We start from the raw sequence: 22922 nt of genomic DNA, 5'->3' as shown, positions 1-22922 counted from the left end.
TTTTGAATTTATTTATTTTTATTTATTATTTTTGGCTGTGTTGGGTCTTCGTTGCTGCGTGCAGGCTCTCTCTAGTTGCGGGGAGCGGGGGCTACTCTTCATTACCGTGCGCGGGCTTCTCTTGTTGCGGAGCACAGGCTCTAGAGCGCACGGGCTTCAGTAGATGCGGCATGTGGGCTCAGTGGTTGTGGCTTGTGGGCTCTAGAGCACAGGCTCAGCAGTTGTGGTGCACGGGCTTAGTTGCTCCATGGCCTGTGGGATCTTCCTGGAGCAGGGCTTGAACCCGTGTCCCCTGCATTGGCAGGCAGATTCTTAACCACTGCGCCACCAGGGAAGCCCTTCTGCCTTTTTAGAAGGCATTTCCCTTCTGTTTCATATATCTCAGTGTGGCTTAATCCAGTGGTATGTTTATCTCCTGGTGGTTTTGATGCATCTCTCAGGTACCAGCCGCATGTCCAGCATCTTATCTGAATTTGTTTTTGACAGGATTGCTGACACCAGGGACTATGATGGGATGTTGTGTAGGGGAGAGAGTGGCCTGTCTGTCTCGCGTTCTTTCCGTGGGCATGTTTCTTCTCTTCCTTCTTTGTCCCTTTGGTCCTCACTGTGACTCAGTCATTCTCTGTAGGCTGGGTGGGGCCTGCTTCCTGACTCTCTCTGGAAAGCTTTGCAGTCTCTGCAGGTAGCATCACTGTAGGTGGTGGTTGAAGTGTGTGTTCTGGCTGGTGTTCGAGTGCCCGTGCATATCCCAGCTCTGCCGCTGACTGGCTAGCTTGATGTTAGGTATGTTACTTAATTTCTCTGTTCCTCAGTTTGTTCACATGTCATATGTGGATTGTAATATCATCTACCTCATTGGTTGTTGTAAGTACTAATTGAGAAAATAGGTGTAAAGCACTCAGCAAATTGATGAGGAACACAGACTGTGGGGCCTGGCTGGCTGAGTTTGATTTCTAGTTTTGCACCTTAGAAGCTCTGTGACCTGGAACAAGTTATCTCTCTGTGCTCAAATTTCTTCATCTGTGCAGTGGGGGTAATAGAGTCTGCCTCGTGGGATAAGAGTACTTAGAACAGGGCTTTGTGCATAGTAAGCATTAACCTGGCATCATCATTATCATTATGTTTTCATTATTATTAGTGTTGCTGTTCTGCTCTTTTGTGATTGACACGTCATCACTGTTCAAGAGGTGATAGGTATTGTCATTGTCCTTGTTTTACAGGTGAACAGACTGAGGTTCAGGATGGTGAAATGATTCTTACTTTGTCTCACGGATAGAACTGGGGCTCCTTTGCATCTTCCAGTTGCAAATTCAGTGCCTTCCTCAGCTTCCCCAGAGTTCCTCCAGAATAACGGAAGGGAGGTATGGTAATTGTTATGAAAGTTGGCAGGGAAAGCAAGTAATACCAATACCATCACCTTTCGGAATATGTTGTGTTTTGCGATCTATTGTCTGTTTGTCTTCAGAAGGTGATTATGGCCATTGTTAAGCTTGAATTTCTTTAGTTCTTACCAAGTCATAATTTTTATTGATACTAAAATTTTCAGAAAATTTTTTTCTGTGTTTGTGGTGGAAACAGTGAGACGCAATGACACAGAAATGGTAATTCTATGAGTCTTACTGGAAGTAAGCTTGGAACAGGATACCCAGCTACAGAAGTTAGGGTATGTTGTAACTATCAGTTGCTAATGGAGGTACCATATTGTGAAAGTGTTGATTTTATTTCAATCTTTAACTTTTGATTAATGAAGATAAATTTTGAATTGTGTGTGTATAATGTGAATCATAGTTTTCTTTTACATTCCTCCTGTTGGTTGACATATAAGCATTTACCAGTGCTTTACTCTTCTAAGAAGTACTGCCCTAAAGTTTTGGTGCTAACTTAAGGCAAACAAGTAAAACCATGATAACTGTATGAGAACTGTGAAAAGTCAGAGTTGTATCTTTGTGAGCTGCTTTTGTGACATTTACAAGCAGTTTGTTTCTTAATAGTTCTTTCCCAATGACTTTCTTATTTAAGGCCAGGTTTCTGTAGGGAAGCCAGATTGGACAAAATTATACAGTGTATGAAGGGTTTTTCTGCTTACTGATCTTGCTTATGGCATTGTTTGCTAGCCTTCTAATCTCGCACATTAGTTTCATTATTGCTCTACTAAAATCTGCAGTGGAAGTTCTGATCGGAGTATCAGAATACTACAGTTGTGTGATTTATTTTTTATGTGGGATGAGGAAGGGCATTCCACATGGTTTTTGTAGAATTTATATCAATTTTTCTTTTTCCATTCTTATGGGGGAAGAAAAGCAAGGTTTACAACACGTGTAATTCACGTATTCATGCAGTAAATATTTTTCAAGCCCCTGTGCTGGGTCTTGGAGGTGAAGCAGTGCCCAAGACTGAGGCAGGCCATGCTGTCACGGAGCTTAGTGTCGGGTCCTGATACCTAGAATCTCTGATGCTTTCTCTATGGTCGTGGCCTCTAAAATAAAATAGAACTTCCCTCTGCCGTGTCCTCATTACCTACAGGGGATAGAGGAGGAATGTGTGGAATACAGCCTGTACATTTTACTGTCCGTTTTAGCAGTGAGGCCCTGGAGACGGCGTGCAGAACCGACGACGTCCTTCCCGCCATGGAGAGTGCATTGTAGTGGGGCAGCCAGACAGTGGACGAGGTGCAGAATAAGGCACGTGGTGTTGTAGAGGGGATCATGCTGTGAGGAGGTGAGGCTGGGTTAGGGTATGGGCTGTGCAATTTTAGATGAGGCGGTCAGGATAGGCCTCGTGGAGTAAGTGACATTTGAGCAAAGGCTCGGAGGAAAGGGAGTGAGCCTTGTGGTTACCTGGGGCAAGAGTGTCCAACCTAGAGGGACAGGCAGTGTCAAGGCCCTGAGGTGTCGTGCATGGCTCGTGTGGGCAAAGGGCAACAGGGAGCTCAGTGTGGTTGGAACTGAGAAGGCCCGGGGGCGGGGATGGTGGTGGTGAGGAGATGAGGGTGTAGACAGTAGGGGAGCCTCCTGGCACAGGGACTTGCAGACCACGCTCGGTGTGCAGGTCACCTGTTCAGGGGAGTTGGGGAACCTTTGGTGAGTTTTTAGCAAAGGAGTGAAATGGTGTGATTGATGTTTTGAAAGGAAGGGTCAGTTGCAGCTGCTGGCTTGAGAGTTGAGTGTGGAGCAGCAAGCCAAAAACAGTGGGGTGGGCGGTGGGGAGGCCTGTGGGTGCCAGACGGCAGCAGACGTGGGGCAGCGGGCGGGGGGAGGTCACGGCCCAGGTGTAGTCTGAAGGCAGGGATGGTGGGTTTCGCTGATGGAATGCTTTGATCTAAGAGACAGAGAAAGAAGTTGGGGTGACCAAGGCTTGGGGCCTGAGCAAATAGTAATCTTTCTATTTAAAGTAAATTTTAATTAAGAGTTTACTTGTTAAGTGGGACTTAACCAGAGTTGCTCTTAGCTAGATTGATACTATAAAGAGGTTGTTTAAATACCAAAGAGCTTTTTATATTAATATATAGAATTTCATGAATCAGAGCGTAAAGGGATTGCTTACTTTTTTCACTTTTGTTGCTATTAACTGTAGGCTCTTCCCATTCTTTTCAAGATGTCACTTGATTGGGAATTTAAAAGCATAAGTTGTTTTAATATTTAGCGAAAAGAAAATAGGAGTCGTCATATCACCACACTGGCTGGTACTCATAGTTTTTCGGCTCTTAGGCCTGAGGCAGATCGCTCCGCCTCCGAACCTCAAGATCCTCTTCTGTAGAAAAGGGGAAGGAAGTGCTTTGTTGGGATCGTGTTAAGGGTTAAACTCAGTTGTTTTATGTGTGAAAGCACCTGGCACAGTGCTGGTCCGCAGGTGCTTTTCTGCTGTGCGCCGAGCACCTGCGTCCTCTCCTGCTCTCACGCCGGCTGCTCTTTCTTTTCAGTCGCTGCAGTGGTTCTTAACTTTCTTGTAGCTGCTGCTTCCATCTGGGCTCTGCTTCGTCAGGCAGCCACTGTTCCCTGTGTCCTGGAGAAGTTTATGCTTCTCTGTATCTTTCCAGCTTTCAGACCCTCAGGACCTTGCACACCAGGAGGTAACATTTGGATATTGAAGTAAAATATAAATTAGCTTGGTGGATGGGAGAGAAAGCTGCCATCCACTGGTTACTTCATTTGGAAACTGGGCTTCTCCCCCCACTCACTTTTTCCATCCTAGAAAGCGCCCAGTTTGCCCCTCGTCCCCGCCTCCACTGCCCTGCATCAGCTCTAGCCACCCCGCCCCCCACCCCCCGCTAGCTTTTCTGCACAGCTGCTGCTGTGGCCTTCTGGGCTGTTCGTGAAGACCCCTGCTTCCCGGATATGGCTGGGCTCAGTGACACTGTGCCTCTGCCTGGTTGAATGGCCCTGTCTTTACTCATCTTTAAAAGATGTGGTGGCACTGATTCTGCTTAGAAGATGTGAAAATGAGATGTAATCAGTATCTGGTGTGTAGGATATGGTTGGTGACAAGGTAGCCTTGATTTTTTAATTTTTGAGAGTCATAGGTTCCAAGAGAGACTCACAGTTTGCTTGGGTTGTTTATACAGTCTGTTAGCTGATGGTTTCAGATTAAGCACCAAGCCGTTGTCATGGGGCTGAACCAGGTACCAGACTTGCCCACTGATGTTCCTTTCTGTCCTGGGCTCTCCTCAGTAATGGGGGAAGCTGGGGTGGTTTTCATGAATTCTGCTGGGTCTGTCTGCTTGTTTTTTCTGTTCTTTTTCTGGCTTGCTTGCCTGTGTTTTCTGGAGCCCCCTTTCTTACCAGTGTTGCCTGAGGTCAGAGTTCTCTGTGGTGAATGATGTGTTTTCACTGGGGCATATGAGGGGTCACTTGAGCTCTGCCTGCAATTAGGAGCCTGAAGGTAAAGCCTGCGGACAAAGCATTATCTAGGGGAGCTGTTAGAAACGGAACACGCTGCCCTGAGGCGTCACTGGACACAGCCTTTGTTCAGCTCTTGTTTTCAGAAGTTAGTGAATTCACAGTTAAGTAAAGTACTTGATTTTTTATTAGCTTATGGGATTTAAGTAAAGTACTTGATTTTTTATTAGCTTACGGGATTTACTACTAACAGAATCACCCATGTATTAGGAGGGCTAAACTGTGCTCAGGCAAAGGCTCCAGGAACCTAGTTACTTACTGTCTTACTGCTAAGATAATAAGTGTGGAATGTGTTCAAAGAGCTAAATTTTTTAGACGACCTTGATTATCTCTCAGTTTGAATGGAGAAAGTAAGTAGCTTTGCATCTTAAAAAAGTTGCTAGTACAGATTATTAGGGTATTTTTCTGTCCTACTTCTTCGGTATGAGTTTATTATTCACTTATATTTTGAAGCTAAAAAAAGAAATGCATCTTGGATCCCTCAGTATTCCCTAAAGCTAATTTTGAAAGTATCTGGCAACCTCAAATTCTTGTTTTTATGTGTTTTCTAGATACTTTCTATAAATTTACAAACTTACTTTTCAAGTATCAATCTGGAAAAATATTTTACCTCAAAAATATTTGGATTCCTATGGACATTTTTTACAGACTTGTTTTTAGTGTTGATCAGGATTTTTTTTTCAGAATTATTCTTATTTCATCAAGGTAATTATTTTAACTGTAAGGTCAGAATTAGGCTGGTAAAATGCCAAAAGCACGACTTTGAAAAACAACAGTGGTTTGAGCAGGCACCTACAGACATGATCTGGGTCAGACTTGATTTGCAGCTTACCCAATTCTAGAATCGTCTGTTAGTTTCGTAAACAGAAGTCTGCCAGATGAATTGAACCGAAGGGTAAGATTAGCATATTAATAAGGTTCTGGCTACCGGCCGCCTTTTTCTCCACCCTGTGTCCTCCCTCCCCTCCTTCTCGCTCTCTTTCCCTGAATGAATCTAGGAACACAGACCCTTGGGGTCACGTTACTTGCTGGTTTCTTTCTGTTCAGTAGCTTAATCTGGCCAGGAAGGTCTGTGTTTCAGGTTGCGGAAGCTTGAGAAGATTCTGTAACTGAGAGGCATTCTTCAGGCTGCTGGAAAACATTACAGAGGGAACACCTCCCAAATTTTGCTTCAAGCTCTGAAAAAAGGAGCGCAGAGGGGAAGCTTAGTCTTGCTTGTGGATCGAAGCAAATTCTGTAGGAGCGATGAACGGGGACTTGGTGTGCGGACTCCTGGCTTGATCTTTCTAGGACTGACTTTATGTTGTTGGAAGTGACGGGCCGAGGGGCCCTGGGACCCGCAGGTGCTGTCTGTATGGAGAAGAGCGGCTGTAGTCCATTTCCAGTGTGTTGGGCTAAAGGTATAAGTAGATTAAAAATCTGTTCGGTTTAAATTTTATTTAGATTCATGCTTTTGCACTAAGAAGGTGGATAAGAGTTTGTCAGAACTTATTTCAAAGAGATTCACAATTAAATTTAAGGAAAAAGGGAAATTACGTGGTATGGGTTTGCAACTATTGCATAAAACCAATTAGAGAGTGTTTCAAAAAGTAAATAAAATTATTTTTATGGAAATGCATTTAAATGAGTAAACTCTTTTTATGCTCTGTCTTATGTCTCTTGAAGTTGCATGTTTTATTTTGAGTTTTAATCAAGACGTCCTACCCATTCTGTGAGGCAGAAGTTTTTAAAGAATAAAGAGACTAAGCTTAAATAAGACTGTAGGAAAAAAGAGTAACATAGATTTTCTTATTTCAAAAATTGGTTTCCTTTCCTCACTGTAAAGACTGTATATTTAATTGGAAACTCCTTGTTACTGTAAGGTGGGCTTATCACTAAGGGTCAGCAATGCTGTGAATAAACAATTTTCCACTGTAATGTTGTTAGGAGTTTTAGTTATATAAAAATAAAAATATAAAACATAGCATTTCATTGTAACACTCAAGACGGTATTTGGGGAGCGTGTTTAGAAGTTAAAAATGCCATATAATTCACGTATGAATAAGACCAAGACAGGTAGGCTGTTTTGCTTAAAGTAGTAGTGAATTGAATATTTAACCTGGGAGGTAAAGTCCTTAATGAAGAATTTAATAAAAATATTTATTATTAAAAAATATATATTTAAATATCATCTTACTCCACTTAGGAAAGATTTTTAAAAGGAGGACTCTGCACTGGGTAAAGAGCTGCAGTATTATAAGTAAAGTTTCAGACTGATTAAATTTAGTGTTCAGGTTAAAAATTTTAGTACCACCAGGATATTTTGATGTGTTAGCACAAAATTAAATTGGTTTTCATTTGAGTTGTTGTCATTACCTATTAATTCTTTTCTAGGCTTTTTTTTTTTTTTTTTTTTTTTTAAGGCTTTTAAACATTTTTAAAACATGTGATATTAGAATCCTTTAGTATGATGAAACAAAGACTGTCATTTTATTACATAATTAGATATTAAGAGTAAAGATTTTGCAGTTAATTCAAACTCTTGAGTTTTAAAGGATGTTGGGTTTGGGAACTTCTTAAATTGCAGATTCTCACCTCAGGACTGTATAGTATAATTGAGCATGATCAGTGCTCAGTGGTGAAGAGTTCTATACTTGTTGAAAATTTTGATCTTTTCCCAGATTTGCTGGGATTCATTTATATAATACCACTTGCATTGTGTGATAGCAAATGATAGCTCTCTGTTAGCACTTATCCTTAACAATGAGGCTCTGATTTCACTCACAACGTCTAGGCTAGATTCAAGATACATGAATCCAGTGGCAATGTGATATTAAATAATCAGCTACTAAGTTTTTAAAAAATTCAAAGTGACTTTAGAACTATGAACTTTGGAAGAGAGATTGTAGTGTTTTTGTTCATCCCAAAGCAATTGATTGAAGCCACTTATTTTTCCATTATGTTTGCTGACTGCAGAGCAAATGAGTAGAGGCGTTTTTAACTGAAATATCATTTTGATAGAGGTGGGCTTGGGCACGAGGGCAGAGCTCGCATGTGTAGAAGAGGGAAAAGGTAGGGATGGTGTCAAGGTCAAAGTCAGTCTGCGTGTAGGGCTGGAACAGGCTGTCTCCTCAGATGGATCCTTCAGGAGCAGATTCTGACAACGCTGGGGAGCTTGCACCCTGTCCCCTTCTGGGGCTGAGCCCGCCGCCCCGTGAGCGCACAGGCACCATCTCAGGACAGGTCCCCTCTGCCTTCTCCGCTTACTCTCTCGCCCTTAGGTGTTTATCCTGCTTAATTTTTGCTGTGTGATAAAGACAAAGATGTTGCTGTGCAGGAATTGTCTGAATTGGTTATTTTAAAGTATAAAATTACTACTTTTAGAGAGAGACAAAGTAAAAAGCTCAAATCCAAAGAATATATATCCAAATCTCTATTTGCAGTTAGACATTCTAAACCTCACATTTGATTTTATCAGTCACATTAACCTCAAAAAACAGCCATGGCCCAATTTAAGAAGACATGTAAAATACTTACTAGAACAGGCTAAAAATAATAGAACAGACCTATATTTGTGTACTTTGAAGTGAAAACTTTTTCCTTAAAACACTCTGGAGTCTTTTCTATAATAAAGTTTATTGTACTGATGAATTTAGTTTAAAGAACCCACCTTAGATTCCACCTGCTGAAGATTGTATTTTAACATATTTAAGAGGACTGTGTTATAAATTGTGTTCAACTATATCATAATTTCCTAAGCTTAAAGACAGTTTTAATTCAGGATATTGAAGTAAGTGTAAATGTTTACAGTGCTGTTAATTGGCTGCAAGGCTACTAAGTGCAGAAAGCCCTGCTTGGAAAGTTCTTTGATTATATCAGTATGTACATTGTTTGTTTCATCTTTTTGAAAGACAGGGAAGGATTGAGAGGTGTCAGATTTGGTTGTTAGGAATAAATGTGTTGTTGATTTTTTTCTGTGTCTTTCAGTGGTAGATTGAGATTGAATATACTATTAATAGTTCATTTGTGTGATTCTGGATCCTGTGGTTGAAGTCATGCTTTTTCTGTATCAGTATTTTAAACTCCATCCATCCACCCACCCACCCACCCACCCACCCACCCACCCATCCATCCATCCATCCACCCACCCATCCATCCATCCATCCATCCACCCACCCACCCATCCACCCATCCACCCATCCACCCATCCATCCACCCACCCATCCATCCATCCGTCTCTGTGTACAGCCCATTTTCTCTTCTGTGTGTCAGACTCCAGGGGTCAGCTGCCTCTGGATACCTACATTTGTATTTTTCATAAGCATCTGATACCAGCCAGAGAGGAGCCTCTTACTTGTTACCCCTGAAATCGGTTCCTCCCCAAATCCTGTGTCTTAATAAACATGTCAAACCCCCATCCACTCAGTTGTTCGTGCCACAGACCCAGGATGCCTCTTTGACGCCTTCTTCCATGTATAAGGGATCCATCTTTTTAGCCTGATGATTCTGTCTCCATAATAGGTCTTGAATTCCTCACCTTCTCTCCCTCTCTGGGCTATGGGAGTTGCTTCCTGTTGGTCTTCCTGTTTCCTCACATGTTCATCCTTCACACACCTGCTGGAGTGATTTTGTAAAAACATAAATCTGATGTTATTCTTTTTCAAACTCCCCAGTGACTTCTCATTAGAATCGGATGGAATTGCAAATCCTTAACATGGCCTGCAGGGCTTCGTCTGATCTGGCTTCTGTCCACTGTCTCCAGCTTTGGGCCCTTGGCCTCTTGCTCATTTTGACTTTTCAGTGCCTGGGGCACCCAAAGTCTTTACTCTTAGGCCTTCTGCAGCTGCAGTTGCCTCTTGTCTCCCTTCTCTGCCCAGCTGACTCCTGCACCTTTAGGTCTCAGCTAAACTAGTTTCTCTCTGGTGTTCCCTCCTTGAGCCTTTTCTTCTGTCTTGCACAACATTTTTTTTTCTTTTTTTTTTATTTCTTGCACAACATTTACTGTTATTTATCATGGTATATTGCACTTGTTTGACCTCTTCTTTGCTAGATGGTAAACTTAACAAAGTCAGGGATTATGTCAGGTTTTTTCCTGCTTGACAAGTAATTGGCACAAATAAATATTACCTAATGAATGAACAAATTCTGTATAGAGTTAGCTAATCCTTAAAAATTGCTCAACAAAAGGAGTGAATTGGTCTTTGGGTTTCCTCTTGTAGCAGCACACATGCTACATTCGGTTCTCTCAACAGATGGGTCTGGGTCAGGCTCCAGGGTCTGATAGCTGCCCTCTGCCACGCCTGTGGGATCACAGCCATCCGATCTGACAGCTTGAGGAGCTAATTGACTTGCGGGGGAGACAGATTAAAAATATATTATTATGTAAGCATATAAACATTTCATAGTTATATTTATGTAGCTGTCTAGATACCTGTAAATTTACAGTCAAAGAAATCCGGTGCTCTCCAGAGGAGTGACTGAGTTTTATGAGCGCACAGCCCAGGGACCAGGTCATGGCGCCTCCACGTAGCGGCCTCAGTGAACGCTGAGCTGAGTTCCCGTCCACCCTCCGCCTGCCCTGCTGCTGCAGTGGTGTCCTCAGGCACTGCCCGCCTCCCCTCCGCCCTCTCCCCCCCTCCCCTCCGCCCTCTCCCCCCCTCCCCTCCGCCCTCTCCCCCCCTCCCCTCCGCCCTCTCCCCCCCTCCCCTCCGCCCTCTCCCCCCCTCCCCTCCGCCCTCTCCCCCCCTCCCCAGCTCCTGCAGGCTCCAGCCTCGCAGCACTGCGTGCACTTAGCGTTCTGAGAGGACCCTGCCGGGTTGTGCCTCGCCTGCCCCTTACGCTTTTGCTGCTCCTGTGTGGAACTTTCCTTCTTCTTCACACGTGAAGCCCTCAGGACTCTGCTCCGCGCGTGGCCCTCTGTCTCTCACCGGCCCACAGGGCTGGGCGCTGCACACACTGGCATAGCTGGCGACTCACTCAGCTCTGCTTATTTGCTTGTCTCCTGTTACCTGGTTGTCAACTTCTTACAGGCCTTATTACTTTTTAAATCCCTCTGGTCGGACATGTTGTCAGCACCCAGTAGTTTGCTGAGTGAAAAGGAAGGCTGAACTGGTAGTCTGGGCCATTTCGATTCAGGCCCAGAGGGTGGGAGGGCGCTCCGTGCTCTAGGGATTTTGCGCGTGAAGGCGCTGAGACCCGAAGGTGTTGGCGTGTCCCAGAGGATGTGGGCTTTCCCACCGACTGCAGCTTGAGTTGCATTGAGGCCGATGGAGAGGGGTGAGTAGGGAAACCTTGCCCTCCACCCTGTTTCTTCGAGGGGTAGGGGTGGGGCTCTTCTTCCTGGGACTCCCCCTGCCTCCGAAGACCGGGACTCCCCAGGTGGGTGCCAGGCCTAGTCAGGCCCCTGTGCACGGACTGGGCGCCGTCTTCCCTCTCCCTGGGAGCCTCATCCGCCGCACGGGAGGCACACCGTGTCTGCCTCTGTCCCTCACCGTCGTCTGTCAGTTCCTTGAACTCTTCCTCAGGTGGGGGATGCTTTTCCCTCCACCTGGGACACCCTTTCCCTTCACAGTTCCCTCTGTGACCCCAGCCACTCCAGCTCAGATTCCTTGATTGTCTCCTCATGGCGCTGGTCCCTTTCCTCACGTCGTAGGGAGTTAACCGTGGGTAAATGTTAGTGCAGTGTATTTGTATCCCTCGCATGGAGCAGGCATATCGAGTACATGAGTTTAGGGTAAATCGAGAATATGAAAGTAACAGGTGTCGCTATCGCTGCAGAGGCGAAGGAGAGGACAGTCAGGCAGCGCTTGAACAGAGATAAGGAGAGCAGCTAGCTGTGTGGGGTCACCGGGAGCTCCCTTTTCTCTCCTGTTTGGAATCTTGTTAGCATCCCTTCCCTCGCCCACAGAGCCGGTAGCGTGGGGATTCAGACACCTTTCTCTCTGATTCTTTCACTCGTCCTCATTGTATCTGGGGAAGAGGCCGCTAGTTCTCCCCGGGGTTCTCTCCACACGCAGTTCTAGAGCTTTAGTTGGACGCGGGGTTTTTGCTCAGATATGCCCTTGTCAGCCAGGTAGGGAAAGTGAGTGCCCCAGTTTATCCGTCTTAACACTCGCCGCCCACCCCCGAGACCCCCGCCAGCTCTCCCGGTTTGGACAATAAGCTACATGAGTGTGTCCTCCTTGGCCCCCCTGGTGAAATGGGGCCCTCCTCCTGCCACCACCATCCTCCCCGCTCCTCTGCTTTCCTTCTCTCTTGCTCTCCTCACCAGCTCACGTACTGTCTGTGGTTCACCTGTTGGGCTCGCTCGCTCTCCTGCAGTGAAGTGCACACCTCGGAGGCAAGGGGCCAGTCTGCCCTGGCTCACTACTGCGTCCGGTGCCTCGTGTGTGGCCGACTGCTGTCGTGAGCAGATGAGCGCCTTAATGGAGTGAGTCCTCTTGTCTGCCTGCAGCGGTGGCGGTCTGAGTCTCTGGAAACCAGTGAGAAGGGTGATGGAGACTTTGTTGGGAAAATTAAAAAACTGTTGAGTTCTTTCTAGCGCTTTAATGGTTAGTGATACTGATTTTTAAAAATAGTGTTCACAAATCTTTAATTTCAGATTCGTCTGTAATTGTTTAAACTGTAAATTCAACAGTTTTCTGTAATTCATAACTTTATCAGTTTTCAGTTAAAGAGAAAAAGCTAATGTTAAAATAATTAGGGACTTCCCTGGTGGTCCAGTGGGTAAGACTCCACGCTCCCAATGCAGGGGGCCCGGTTTCAACCCCTGGTCAGGGGACTAGATCCCGCATGCATGCTGCAACTAAGACCTGGTGCAACCTAAATAAATAAATATTAAAAAAAAATTATCACTGAATATTTTTGTTTTGCATTTAAGTAACATTTGTGTAAATTTACGTAATATTATTGACATGTAGCTCACATAATTTAGGTTTATGATGAGGTGTATATGTGTTATCATCTTTAACTTCTTTAACTTATATACATTTGTATTTTTATACCTTTCTTCCTGAAAGGTTGTATAAATTGAGTCATATTTTAAGTATTTTGTAGGAATTTGTTGAAAAGAAACCAATGGCAGTAAATTTTTTCTTTGAGTAAAAAGACAAACTTTAGTTTATTCTGTGGTTCATGTAGCTTTGGTTCATTTTTTTGTGTTCTTATTCTCAGATGTTGGTGAATTTTTTTGTTCTTTGGTTTTTTGCCTGTTTTCACAGTGTTCAGTTGAATTTGCAAACTTACGGATAGGAAGTTTTACCAGTTACAGCAGTTTTTGGAGTTAATTGTTTTTTTTTTTTTTCTATTCTGTTTTGATGGGGCTGTGTTGAAGCTGTAGATCAATTTCGGAGAATGCCTTATGAACAGTATTGAGATTTCTGGTGTATCTATCCAATATCATACACTAGTGTATAGTAGATCTTAGTGTGGTGGTCTGGACTTTTTTTTGATGCTATTCGGTTTTTAAGTTTATTTTTCCAATTGTTGGCCTAGTATGTAGAAATAGATTATCTTGTTAGCTTATCTTGTGGCCTTACTGTAAATTCACGTATTAGTTCTGGTGGTTTATTTTCACAAGTAGACAGTCCTAAAAAACTATAATCATGTAATCTGTAAATAAAGCTATTTTTCTCTACAATCTTGATATCTTTTGTTTCTTTGTCCTACCTTTTTGCCTACCTCAACTTGAACCTTCATCCCAGGGTTGAGTAGAAATGGCAAGAAGGGATGTCCTTGTCTTGTTCCGACCCTAAGAAGAAAGTACTCAATGCTAAATAGGATTTAGCTCAGTTTTGTCTTTTTTGTTTTTAAGATATCCTTTATCAAATCAGAAAACTTCCCTTTTAATTCCTGGTTTTCTGAGAGGTTTTTTTTTTTTAAATCATTAGAGAGTGTTGAATTTTGTCATGCTCTTTTTCTGTATCTGTTGATGTGATAATATGAATTACATTTTGATTGTTAAACCAACTTTGCATTCCTAAGATGAATCCCACCTGATGGTGATGGGTTATCCGTTACCCTATTTATACATTGCGAGATTGAAGATGTAGGATTCTGTTTAGGGTATTTGTGTCTATTTTCATGAGGGACATCGGTCTGTAATTTTTTTTTGTTGTAATCTTTTTGTAAGTTTTTCATATCAAAGTTCTCATAAAAGTTAGACAGTGTTCTCTTATGCATCCGTTTGTATGATATACAGCACAGCCAGAAAAATCATCTAGTGAAAGATGTGTGCAGTCTGTCTTACTGAGAAAATCAAGGGACAAACACAGGATCTGTTAACCAGGGTGAGGCCAGCATGTTGATCTCCCCCGAGGTCTGTTTTGTTAACCGTTTTTTTTTTAAGAGAAACAAAATTCTGCCAGAATATCATACCTTAATATGAATTTTTTTTACTGTGAAAATCTTAACTGCTTTGTAAAGTTGACAGAATTTCATTGAGAAGATAATAGTCCTGAACTGTTGACTGTTCTTCTTGTTTCAGCTTTTGTGTAGATTCACGATGGAATGGTATACCGGTGGCATGTTTTCAGTGTAAAAAATGCATAGTTGTTTTATAGGACAAGGTTTAGGGGGAAAATCTAAAGGAACACTGTGCTTAATTTGGTTATTGGATTTAACAGTACATTTCAAATATACCAGCTATTATCACGGTAAGAATGGGAATCTGTTGTTTCCTTTTTGGACAAGGATTCATGAAGCTGTGTGTGGTCATGCAGCAGTGTGACCACTAGGAACAGGGATGATGCTGATTGGGGACAGAGATGGGACTTTTGAAGTATGAGTTAAACGGGAAGGTCTTGCAAGGTTTCCACTTAGAGGACAGTCCAGCTCAGAGCTCTCCTTCTGTAGCAGCTGTCGCCTGCTGCATGCTGACTTGGGTTCGTATGTCTTGCTGAGCACTGTATGCTTATCCTCTCCCCCCATAGGGGAGGTACTGTGACTCCCACTTCACAGAGCCTGGCGCGACTGAGAGCCCCAGAGCTGTGAGTGAGCACCGGCCCTTGCAGTATTTTTCTGGCTGCGTTGTTACCAGAGAACACGTGCTACTCCTTCATCAGGATCTTGCCCAGAGGTCCTGCCGAAGCCCTTCCCTGAGACCAGCTTCTTCTGTCGGATTTCCACTTGTCTTCAGTTACAGCCCTGAGATCATACTGGGCTTCTTCTTTAAAGGGTTATTTGTGTGATTTAGGTGAGGTTTGAGCTGTTTGTAACCTCCAGGGTCTTGCCCATAGAAAGTAGGTAAGCTGTTTAAGGGAGAGAGAATTCAGTCTTGCTTCTGAGGGCTGTGCCTGACCAGGGCAGGTCTCCACAGCCATCGCTGCTGCAGTGCTCTTGTCATAATTTATTCTCCCCGTTGTGGGCTGGCTTCTGCATATATTGTTTTAAAAACTTTACTGTGGAAAATTTCTGGTAAAACGTAGTATGTTGAACGTATTCTTGCACTCAGAACGGGGGATTAAATGCAATTAGCCATGCTTTCTTTTTCCTTGATTCCCGGAATCCTGTCAGGAGGTGGAGACGTTCTCTTCTGGAGACGCTGGTCCAAGGGAAAGGCAGGTCCTGACCTTCGGGGATCTCTGGCCGAGTGGCTGCTTCCCTGCTCAGCACAGGGTCCCTGACAGACAACCAGGTATTTAAAGACAGCCTCTGCTTTCAAGATGGGAGACCAGAACAGAGAAACAAGCAGCAAACAGTCTACAGAGATGAAACAACAAGAGAAGGAAGCTGAAAGAACACGATTAAAGTCCCAGTGTCAGGTTTCCAGAGTGCTAAGAGGAGATGTCGCCTCTGTGAAAGACAAACAGAATTCTTTTAAAAAGTACATTCAAGAACAAGAAAATTAAAAGTAAGAAAGCAGAAATAAACTCAGCAGCAGCATTGGGAAGTAATGTGGAAGGTGGCTCAGAACATGGAAAGGAAAGACAAATGGGGGAGAAAAGAAGGAAAGTAGGATGATGAATTCAGAAGGTTCAGTATCCAAATAGTAAAAGTTGCAGAAAGAGAAAAAAGATAAAATCATCAAAGAAATGATGCAAGAGCATTTTCTGAACCAAAGGAGAAGGGTTTCTGGATTGAAGCTTCTCAAATGTTGAAGCCCGCCCCTGGGGCCGCCTCTCGGGCCCCCCCTCCCCCCGCCACCACCAGCGCTGAACTGGTCTTCCTCAGCCCGGCACAGCACGCGCTGCCGCTGTGATGTAATGATTCTGTGATGATTTGGGGCTTTTTCTTTACTGCTCTTACTCTAATTGTAATTTTTAAATAGTACTTGTTAAAGCTGTAATTAAATAACCACACATGTGAGTGTATGTGTATGTGCGTGTGTGTAGCTCTCTCCTAACTAGGCTGAACGCTCTTCAGGTTAGGATTATATCTTTCTGTAATCCATACTAGTCAGTCGTTGGCTCAATAAATGCCTTTAGAATTAATTACTCCAAGGGAGGTGTGGCCTACAGGGACCGGCATGAACAAATGGATGAGGCTGGCTGGCTGTGAAAGAGTGGGCAGTAGCAGTAACACCTTGCAGCTGGCTCACGGCCGAGGCCAGGACAGCATGGTGGCGACTGCAAGGACGGAGAATGGCCACTCGGTGCGTGTTGCCAGTGTTGCCATGCAGCGGCCCGCCCGCTAGTGACCGCAAATCCGGGGCAGCAGGGCTTGCTGAGCAAGGGCGTGGCCTCTGCAGCTCCTCTGCCTGCTGAGGCCCATTTACTAGGCCTGTGGCTTTGGGCCTTGGGCTTCTCTCTTCTCACATCTGTAAAGCAGGGAAAATAAGGTTGTTATGGGGATTAAATGATTTTTAATCTAAGCACACGTTTAAGTGCTTAGAATAGTCCTGGCATGGTAAATGCTGCATGAATAATTAATTAAATAAACCCCTGTGAGCCCCTGGTCTAATTCATACCTTTCTGTCTCATGAGCGGCCTTTATGATAATGAGTTCCAAACCAGACAGCCCAAATCAATCTCTGCATATTAGGAAAATCACTCTTTTTGATGCATAGCAGTTTAACGCCACATTGGGAGTCCTTGCCATTATGCCGTTTTCATTTTGCACAGTGCCCACCCACCCCCCCAAAAGAGTGGCAGTATTTTCCCAAAGGCAAATTGACTTCTCCCCCTTAGGAGTACAAAGATTCATTTGTAGCTGAGAAATTATATATGTATTTTAAAAGGCTTCAAAGAACCCAAATCAAAATGTCAGAGTCATGTGTGTCGTGCCCCGCCCCCTCCCATCCCCAGCCTGAGAGCAACTGTGGTGGCCCGAGGCTTATTCCCCTTTCCAAAGTAAATGTCCAGAAGTCAGGGCTCCCTGCTTCCCCCCGCCCCCCGCCCCGTAACTGGAGGCATGAAGTGCCTCCTTCATCTGGCTTGAGTTCAGGCATTTAGACCTGAGTTGTTCCCAGTAACAAATACCAAACTGAATTGATCCTTTTACTTCCTGCCCATCCCCCTTCCACCAACAAACAGCATCTGCCCCTCCTGTGTTCCTTATCCCAGTGGAATGGTATCGCTTTCCCACTTAGCTGCCCAAGCCAGGAAAATGACTGCTGACTCTCCTGTAGTCTTGCATACGCGAGTTGATCAATCCTGTCCTCTTGGGTTTTTTATAGCTTTCAAATCTTTCTTCTCCTCAGGCCATTTATCCTGTCTGGATTATAACAGGAACCTTCTGATTGGTCTGGATGGGCTGAATTGCTGCCCAGGTGCATATCTAACACCAGTCAGGCTCTGAACCTGCCTCTGCAGCTGGGCCTTGGCCTGCTTCCCTGCGGATGGAATTAAAGGCACGTTGGCTTTGCATTGACTCCCTGGAGCACTCTCACCTACACCAGAGACCTTATCTTTTGTTGGGTATAAGTTTTGATACCCATTCTCAGGATCCCAGCTTGGAACTCACCGTATATCGGAACCCTGACCACGTCGCGAGTCTGAGCTGGACCTTTTCTTTCCTCGCCACGCCCCTGCCCCCCCCAGCACTGTTTTTTTTTTTTTTTTTTTCCCAACTAATTAATTTATTTTTGGCTGCGTTGGGTCTTCATTGCTGCGCACGGGCTTTCTCTAGTTCTGGCGAGCGGGGGCTACTCTTAGTTGTGGTGCGCGGGCTTCTCGTCATGGTGGCGTGGCTTGTTGCGGAGCACGGGCTCTAGGCGCGCAGGCTTCAGTAGTTGTGGCACGCGGGCTCATGTGGGCTCAGTAGTTGTGGCGCGCGGGCTCCAGAGCGCAGGCTCAGTAGTTGTGGCGCACGGGCTTAGTTGGTTCACAGCATGTGGGATCTTCCCGGACCAGGGCTCGAACCCATGTCCACTGCATTGGCAGGTGGATTCTTAACCACTGCACCACCAGGGTAGTCCCCAGCGCTGTGTTCTTAGTGCATTTGTCTGTGGTGGCTTTTCTCATGAGGACCTGTTATCAACGTGTCCTGATTGCCTGGGAGAATGCCTTATACGTACGCTTCTCTAATACATTGGGGGGTTGGGGGAGGTTGAATTGATAGGTGGAAAGTAAATGATATACTAAAGAAAATTATAATATAGCTTGGTAGTTTTGATGCAGGTAGTCTACCAGACTGAACTTGCATAGGATTCACGTGGTGATCTTGGTTCGGGTTGGGTAGGTTTGTGCTGGGGCTTGCACACTCCCCGTGGTGCTGTGCTGCGGGTCGGTGGCTCATCCTTGGACTGGCCAGTATCTGGTGTGGAGGTGAACTCGTAGACATGCAGCTGTGTGATCTGGGGCAATCGCCTAACCTCTCAGTGCCTCGGTGTCCACTTGTGTAAATGAGGTGACTAACGGAACCTACCGTGCAGAGTTGCTGTGTGGATGAGATGAATCAGATGAGTGAGTGGAACCATCAGAGTGTCATGGCTTTCCTGCTGTTTGAAGGACTCCTCTTGAGTTAGTCTTTTCCTAAATAAGCACATCTTTTTGATGCTATATGAGGTACATTTAGATATAAACTTATAAGCACTAAAGTGCTGAAGAAATTATTTAATGTAGGTTTTCTACATTGATATTTAACATCTGCTTTGATAAGTTCTATTTTAATTTACATCTTTAAATATTTAATTGTAAAATAATATTACGGAAAAATACTTTAACCATGTTTCTTTCATCTGGGGGATTTATTGATACACTTAGTAAAAAAGAAGTGTTTGCGAAAGTCTATCATGATTAAGGTGTTCAGTAGTAATGAGGAGTCAGCCTGGCTCCAGGGAGATAGTCCTTAGTGTTGCCCTTCCCAGGAGACCTGTGGGGGATTGTGTCATGTGGCCCAGGTTCACCCAGGCACACATTCCATCCAGCCACACTGCCATCTGTTCTTTTTCATCATAGTAGCTGCTTATTGAATGACACCAGGAAAGACAGGGAAATAGCCTTCCTCCTATTATGGACTCCACCCATGGCCAATCAGCCCCAGAGAAGTTGCAGAAGTATCGTGACAAGATGTGGTGATGCACAAGCTTTCTCCCCGAGATTCCCTGTGCAGGAGTGGAATCTGCTTTAGACAGCGTTCTTCCTTTCATTCTTTTATTCATCGTCTCCATTTAGTGCTTGCTAGTGTTGTTGGGACTGCAGCAGTGGACAGTTGTGTGTGTACGCGCATGCTGAGAAAATGGACTGCTTCACTGAGCTTTAGGATTTTAGGGGCAGAGAATGTTGTTAGGCTGGACTTGATGGGCTCCTTGGTGTTTAGATATACAGTGTACCTGGACTGAAAGAGTTTTTCAGAGCTTCAGTCTCACTCAGTCACAATCCAACCTGGAATATAGAGTGTCTTTCATCTTAGATTTTTATACCTGCCTAACGGAGCTAGTACCACCCACCTCTAACAGTCGTGGTGAAAATGAAATGAAATGAGATCATGTATGTTTGTGCCTTGCATGTAGAGCCACTAAGTAAGTGACAATTTAGATTATTTGTAATGAATGTTGGTACCGGCTGGACTGTTGATCTCAAAGCTGGGGTCCATGTATGAGTTTTAGGGGAAAATGAACTTTGCAATCGTATACAAAAATTTGTTCTTATTAGTATCTTTGCATTTTCTGGAGGACATGTCCATGTTTTTCAATAGATTCTTGAAGGCATCTGTCATCAGTATGCATACATGTGCATGTGTATGTCCATATATCATAAATGCAGTTAAGAGCTCCTTTCATAGAAGATGATAAATTAATAGTAATTTCATATTTGCAGGCATCACACATTTTACTTGTTTTACAGAATAGCACGTGCATGTACAATTAAAAGAGCGGCAGAGGCAGAAATGCAAAAATCAAGAACAGTTGGCATTTATAAAATGTGCCCGTGTGATTTGCTTCTTTGCTGGATTTGTAACTGTGGCTCAGGCAATTAATTTTAGCCAGTGCGCTCTGGCATTGCGTGTTGCTTTTGGTTGATCAGTTGTTAGATAAGAGTCTTAAAGATGTATAACTGAAGTATAGCATCCATACTGTAAAGTGCACAAATCATATGTAGCCTGCTGCAGTTTTTACTGCCACCTTCCATGTCAGTGTTTAGAATGTTACCAGCTCCCAGCAGCCTCCCTCCTGGCCCCTTGTAGTCAGTATCCCTGAAAAGGAAACCAGAGTTGATTTCTATCACCATGACTCGGTTTTGCTTGTTTTTGAATTTTGTGTGTTGTCTTGCCTATCATAACGTCTGTGAGATTCATTCGCATTGTTGCATGTAGCACTTGCTCATCGTTTTTCATTGCTATGTGGCTTTCCATTTAAGAATACACCACAGTTTATTTTATTGATGGCTATGTGGGTTTTTCCGGTTTTGAACTATTATGAATAACGCTGCCATGAATATTGCATGTGTCTTTTGGTGAAGATGTGCGTGTGTTTCTCTTCGGCATATACTTAAGAGTGGAATGGTTGGTAATACTGTATATATCTTTTCACCTGTAGTAGAAACAGTTTCCCAGAATGCCTGTATCACATCACACTCCCGCCAGCAGTTGTATCAAAGCTCTAGGTTGTTCCACATCATTGCCAACAGTTAGCATTGTTGGTTTTTAAAAATTTGGAGCCATGGAAAAATGTACTTAAAAAAAATCAATTTTAAAAATTGAGAAAATTTATTATTTTGGAGTGTACCATTCAGTGGTTTTAATTTTACAGTTGACCTTGAACACGCTGATTTGAACTGCGCAGGTCCACTTATACGCGAAATTTTTTCAGTAAATATGTTGGAAAAATTTTTTGGAGATTTGTGACAATTTGAAAAAATTCACAGATGAATTCTGTAGCCTAGAAATATTGAAAAAATTAAGAAAAAGGTATGTCCCAAAGGCATAAAATATATGTAGATGTACATGTAACATACAAAATATGTGTTGTTTATGTTATCGGTAAGGCTTCTAGTCAACAGTGGGCTATTATCAGTTAAGTTTTAGGGAAGTCAGAAGTTACACATGGATATTCAAGTATGCGGGGGGTTGGTGCTCCAGTCCCCGCGTTGTTCAGTGGGCACCTGTGTACACAAGTTTGTGCAGCCATCACCACTCTTCAACTACATCCCCCCGAAAAGCAACCTTGTACTTGCTACCAGTCACTCCCCTGCTCCTCTCCCCTCAGCCTCTGGCAACCACTTAACCTACTTCCTGTCTCTCTGGATTTACCTGTTCCGCCTGCTCATGTAAATGGAGCCGTACAACATGTGGCCTTCTGTATGGCTGCTTTCACTGAGCATAATGTGTTCAAGGTTCATCCATGTTGCATCAATAGCATTGTCAGTACTTCATTCCTTTTTATGGCTGAATACTGTTCTGTTCTATTCTATGGAGGTGCCACATTTGTTTATCCATTCTTATTACTAAATGTTGTTATTATTCTGTTGGAATAGAGAAGATGAAAATTATTAAGCAGCATCTTTACATTTGTGTTTTAACATGATCTCTGGTTGATTGGCTCTGATTTATCAAACTTTGCCTTAGAGCACATGACGACTGTCAGGAAAGGCGGCTTCAGTTCCCTGTGGGTGAGTGTGCGTGATGTGCTGAGTTTGAATATACACAAGTAGGTTATGATACTCTGAATGCTCTTAACTTTCAGTTTGAAATACATTTATCTTATCAGCACTTTATTAATTTGGGTTTTGTAAAACAAATATGTTATATTTTGCCATTCCTGATTTCCTTAGGATTTTTTTTAAGTCTCCAAAAATTATTCACCAATGACTTACGGTCTCAGTGTTAATTAGAGATGTTAGAAATTAAAGTTGATGTTAAAGACTAATGTTGAATATTATCAGGAATATAACATTAAAAATTTTGGTGATACTTCAAATAAAGTGTCTATTTACATAATTGTCATATTATCTGAAATAAAGAAAACCATATTTTCTGTGAAGATATTAGTTGAATTGTTATACAGGTGGTCCATGTTTTGTATAGTTCCAATATGCACAAATTTCAGTTTCTGTGGTTCAGTTAAAAGTACCAGTTCCTCAACAGAGTGATTGAGAGTTTGGTTACCACGTATGTGAACTATGAGTAATTGCATAAAGTACAAACCCATTTTACCAATGACTACATAAATAACAGGTGTGAATTATAATCCATGACCGGTCATGTCACTTCTCTCAAAGTCTGTCGGTGACTGGTCAGTGCGCATCTGTTGTTCAGTTTATACACAGACAGCAGTGTGTAGTTGTGTTGCCTCCTTGTTTGCCAGTGATAAATCCGTGTGACATTTTACAAAAATAGCTAATCAAAGGAGGAAATTGGCCAAGGAGGATGAAATACAGAATTGAAACAAAAAGTGAAAACACTGGAAGTAAAACTGGGTGTAAGTGAAGATTTGAAAATATTGATAGTAACATGGTAACTTTGTAACAAAATGAGCCGGGTCGTAGATGTGCATGGAGCTGTGGTGTGAACCAGCAACTGTAATCTCATTATTCAGCCAACGGACCAAGGAGTTGTTTCAACTTTTAAAGCCTATAGACAGACTTTGGACAGGCTGTTAATGCTACAATTGGAGATTGAGCAAATGAAAAAATTCAGGCATCCTGGCAGGAAGTAACAGAGTGATAGGTG

At 43.4% G+C, this 22922-nt stretch overlaps 1 protein-coding gene across 10 annotated transcripts in view; it reads left to right on the top strand.

Moving 5' to 3' along the window:
* PTK2 (protein tyrosine kinase 2) overlaps positions 1-22922 on the top strand; it is a 262366-nt gene that overhangs the window by 66178 nt on the left and 173266 nt on the right. For 6 of the 10 annotated variants that reach the window (XM_061172260.1, XM_061172266.1, XM_061172258.1 and 3 more), the window contains one exon: positions 1221-1361. The exons of 3 other annotated variants lie outside the window; for them this stretch is intronic. Coding sequence is in view for 1 of the 7 variants with exons in the window: in XM_061172269.1 (XP_061028252.1) it covers positions 6196-6295 (100 nt within the window). In the remaining 6 variants the exon portion in view is untranslated. Of the gene's footprint in view, positions 1-1220; positions 1362-6022; positions 6296-22922 lie in introns of those variants that run through there. One more of the 10 variants, XM_061172269.1, reaches the window with a different exon arrangement.

This window comes from Eubalaena glacialis, chromosome 17 (assembly GCF_028564815.1).
Source record: "Eubalaena glacialis isolate mEubGla1 chromosome 17, mEubGla1.1.hap2.+ XY, whole genome shotgun sequence".
Lineage (NCBI taxonomy): Eukaryota > Metazoa > Chordata > Mammalia > Artiodactyla > Balaenidae > Eubalaena > Eubalaena glacialis.
This window is presented reverse-complemented; position numbering and strand designations above follow the sequence as displayed.